General features: G+C 35.0%; 1 protein-coding gene across 1 annotated transcript; it reads left to right on the forward strand.

The window, feature by feature from the left end:
- Nucleotides 1-658: 658 nt before the first annotated feature.
- Nucleotides 659-1,589, forward strand: LOC110916332 (calmodulin-like protein 30). Its single transcript, XM_022161080.2, has one exon. The coding sequence runs from the start codon at nucleotides 786-788 to the stop codon at nucleotides 1,335-1,337; it is 552 nt and encodes a 183-aa protein (XP_022016772.1). The 5' UTR covers nucleotides 659-785; the 3' UTR covers nucleotides 1,338-1,589.
- The last annotated feature ends 3,208 nt before the right edge of the window (nucleotides 1,590-4,797 follow it).

The raw sequence follows: 4,797 nt of genomic DNA on the forward strand, positions 1-4,797 counted from the left end.
GTGTCATAAATTTAGTACAATTTTTTAAACATGACATTTTTTTCTTGACACGTGATTTCGAATGTCATAAAATGGTTTTGTTATTTTATGACGCTAAAAAATGACACACACAAAAAAAGTGTCATAAATTTATATTGAATTTTGTAAAACATGACATTTTTTTTCTCAAAACACACTTTTGAATGCCATAAAATAATCTTGTTTTTTTTTTTTTTTTTTGACACTAAAAGAATGACACACAAAAAAGAGTGTCATGAATTATTGAATATTGTAAACCTTGACATTTCTTTCTTGACACACGCTTTTGAATGTAATAAAATGAGCTTGCGTCATTGTTCGCGTGTCAAGATATGTGTATTTTCTCGTATAAATTAATAAATTTATATTTTATGCATAACTTAGAGTTAGATTAATATCTGTGTTCTATTTCATGTGATCCTCTTTTATCTTTTTATTTTTCTTCTTAGGAAAGATGATCAAAAAGGTAAAGTATTATTAAACTTGTAACATGTTTAGTTAGAAGGAATTTTGTTAGGTACCAAATAGACCAAAAGGAATACTTGCTTTCTTAAATCACACAAAGAATAAGAATAACTTTATTATAGTCCATTTGTGATCATGCCACAAGCTTTGCTTTCAATCCATCTTTTTATCTCCCAGCAAGTTAGCTTCACAAGGAATTCAATCTTTTAATACCCTTAGGCATCTAAATAGCTATCTCTACATTTGGTATTTTCGGTTATATTATTTCATAGCTAGCCATCTACAACCTAAGCATCGAAACAATGTCATCAACAAGCTTTCTTGATTTGCAATACAACATCTCGAAGCGTAAGTTCCTTCGTAAGCCATCTAGGATGTTCTCTAGTAGCGATAGACAATCTTCCGGCCTGCCTTTGTTCCAACCAAACATGACCGAGATGAGGCGTGTTTTTGACAAGTTTGATCGCGATAAAGATGGTAAGATATCAAGGTCCGAATACAAAGCTATAATTAGAGCTTTGAGACAAGGGGGGACCGAAAGGGACGTACAAAAGATATTTGAGGTTGCAGATTTGGATGGTGATGGTTTTATCGACTTCAAAGAATTTATGGAGGTGCAAAAGAAGGGTGGAGGAGTGAAGGCGATAGATGTGCAAAGGGCGTTTAGGACGTTTGATCTGGATGGTGATGGGAAGATAAGCGTTGAGGAAGTTTTTGAGTTGATGAAGAGGCTTGGAGAAAGGTGTAGCTTTCAAGATTGTCAGAAGATGGTGAGAGTTGTTGATTCTAACAAAGATGGTGTGATCGATATGGATGAATTTATGACCATGATGACCCAAAACATGAAGACTTAAATATTGGTGTTCTAGATTTAGCTTCTCATGTAAACGGATAGTCCTTTATCTAATGGTACTAGCTAAAGGTGAAGGTTCAGATCTCCATGACCCCAACTACTTATTATGGGCTTGTGTCTTTATAAAAACATGTATCTCCTTTGTACTAATTGCCTTTAAATAATATTTAGGTGTTATATATGTTTGTATGGTTATTATATCATAAGCATTTGCAAGACTGGTTATTTCATGCACTATAAACTATAATACGTATCTTAAGTTCTTAAGATGCTCATGTGTTGTTCTAGAGGTGCTTATTTTCTTTTTTGTTCATGGTCTGAAACTGGTTTAAGCCATGTGTAGTCATAAAGCCCTTTTGGGGGCGTTATGCGACATGTGGCATGACACGTCAGCAAGGGGCTTTATGGGACGTTATGCAATTTGAGGCCGTAGTCATAAAGCCCCTTTGTCATCATTACTAAATTAATTTAATTTTCATTTTTTTAATTAATTTATAAGTTTTAAAAATTAAAAAACATTCCATTAAATAAAAAACAATACATTAAAATTACAAAAAAGTTAAAGAAAAAAAAAATTACACCTAAAAAATAAATTTATTCTTCGGTTTCATTTTCGTTCTCTCCGTCTTCCTCTTCGTTTTCTCCAGCATCCAAACCTACGTCTTCAAGGTTCCCGTCTTCGAATTCCTCAACCTCTTCTTCCTCGGAATCTTCGTCGTGATCACTGTTGAATCGAATTGGGCGAATCGCCCAAGCATGCTCAACCAAATCCGCCTTCAACGTGTCATGTATTTCTCTAGATCGCAATAGTTGAGCATTTGCGAGTCTCTCTTCCATTGTCGCTTGGGTTCCTTCGACTAAATCTTCGGGAATATAGTTTTGGCATATCGCTCTTCCATCATCCTCAATGATCATATTATGCAAAATGATGCAAGCATACATGGTCATTCATATTCTATCCTTATGCCACATGCGACAAGGATTTCTGAGAAAATGCCATCGTTGCTGTAGAACCCCAAAACACCTCTCGATATCCTTTCTCGAAGACTCTTGTAATTTTTTAAAATACTTTCTTTTTTCATCGAACGTTTGAGAAAACGTTTTAACAATAATCGAATACTCCGGGTAGATACCATCGGCCAAGTAGTAGCCATGCTCGTAATCGTTCCCGTTTGCATGAAAACCGGCCTTTGGTATAGTTCCAGAAATGTAGCCCTCTAATAATGGTGAAGCCTCTAACGTATTAGTATCGTTAAAACACCCGGCTACACCAAAGAAGGCCGACCAAACCCAAAGGTCGTATGACGCAACAACTTGTAATACCAAAGTTGGCCCTTTTTGATCACCCCGTGTATATTGACCTCGCCATGCGGTTGGACAATTATACCAACGCCATTGACGACAATCCAAGCTACCAATCATGCCGGGTATTCCATGCTTTTCTAGATGCACCTCATATATTTTTTGAAGGTCGTTCCAAGTGGGGTGTCTCAAATAACGTTTTCCATATAACTGGCATATACCTAAAATATAATTTAATATACAAAAGTTTTACTAGTAAGATATAGGTGCGTCGCAAGATGGGTCGTGGAGGGGGAGTAGGCCGAATGTGCTCAAATGCTTGTATCACAAAAGTACATGCACTCGTAACCGCTTCTTCCTCGGCCGCGTCTTCGTCGGGCGAAAAAAATTTTCGGTAAATTTCGGTGAAAGAGTCTTCCGACGGGGAACCCACTTTTTGAATAAGGTGAGACTAGCTTCAACACTTTTTTAAAAATATATAGAGAATGAGAGTTGGAATGTATTGATTTGTAAAAAAAAATGGAAGAGTAGGAATGTATTTATAGTGGGAAAATAAAAAAAAAATTGAATTTTTTTTTTAATGTATGACCGTTTGACAACGGTCAAAAATTCAAAACATCCATCGAATAACGCCGCGAAAATAATAACGCTGTGAATTTTTTTTTGGGCATAGCGCCCTTCGTGTTGGTGTGGCCGGCGCCATACTGGTGCTATGGGGCCATATCGCGCCCCAGTACGTATGCTCTTATACGGGAAAAAAGTTATTGATACAATTTATGTAAAGTAGATTTTAAAATTTTTTGTTATATTCAAGGGTGTGCATTAAGTGCAATGCACAAAGCCTAACAAAGTTGCCATACATGGAGTAAAGATCCTCTACAAAGCATCTTATCGTACAAAACGTACGAATGACATGGAAAATTAAAAAACACAGTGGCATTTTTGTAATTGTTTTAATCGTAATTACTTTATAAGATCAAAATTACCCTACAAAGGTCAAAATTACCCTACAAGATCATTTGTAGAGTAATTATTATATGCTATAAAATTACCCTATAAGAAAAAAATTACCCTACAAGATCAAAATTACCCTATTGTTGATCAGTTCTGAATAAACATAATGGAAAACATGTAGAAATACATGTAACAGCAGACATGGCAGCAGAGAATCCAGTCAGAGACGCAGCCATAGAGTTCGACATAGTTGTCAGGATGATGTGGTTCCTCCTTAGGGTGTAACTTCTTGATGGTAATGCGAAACTCTAGGGTTTGAGTTCGTTGTTATGGAGAGAGAGATAGAGGACGAATTTTGATGATGTTATGGGAGTCCAAGTTGTGTAACTTTTTAACCTCTCTAATTATCTCCTTATATATACACCCAAGAAAAAAAAACTAATTAGTTAATAAGGGTAATATAGTTCATCAAGATTTACCAACTAATTATATAATAGGTATAATATATTCTGATCCATATATTATATGAATGATTACATGGCTACAGGATTAAATATAACGTAATTAATATATTCTCCCCCTTAGTCGAGTAATCATTTATCATGAGTATTAGATAAGCCTGATCAGGTGTTAACTCTCATGAGTATTAGATAGGCCTGATCAGCTGTTAAATCATCATTCGACTCAGGACCCCCATTAATCATACTACAGTCTCAATTTAAAACCTAACAATTATGATCAAAATACGCAAATAAGCCCTTTAACGTTAGATTTGTATTTATATTTGTCTATATGTCATTATACTAGCAGAACATATGTTAGAGACATATAAAATCAAAACTGGGGAAATTTCATTAATTAAAACATAAGTAAGTACAATATACTATTAAATAAGGTCTTTAGTAAATCCCATATTTGAAACATGTTCTTCGAAAACTTTAAGTGGGAGACCTTTAGTCATCGGATCCGCAAGCATATTTTTAGTGCTAATATACTCAATACAAAGATTATTTTCCTCAACTCGTTCACGTACAAAAAAATACTTTGTATCGAGATTTAAACTAGCTCCAGTCGAACTGTTACTATTTGAGAAACTAACAGCAAATGAGTTATCACAGCAAAGCTTCAATGGTCTAGAAATGGAATTAATGATTTTGAGTCCAGTGATGAGATTCCTAAGCAACATTCCATGACATGTTGCATTA

The sequence above is a fragment of the Helianthus annuus genome, chromosome 16 (assembly GCF_002127325.2).
Source record: "Helianthus annuus cultivar XRQ/B chromosome 16, HanXRQr2.0-SUNRISE, whole genome shotgun sequence".
NCBI classification, from domain to species: domain Eukaryota; kingdom Viridiplantae; phylum Streptophyta; class Magnoliopsida; order Asterales; family Asteraceae; genus Helianthus; species Helianthus annuus.

Excerpts from the sequence above, each read along its gene's own strand:
- LOC110916332 (XM_022161080.2), top strand. The coding sequence starts at position 786 with ATGTCATCAACAAGCTTTCTTGATTTGCAATACAACATCTCGAAGCGT.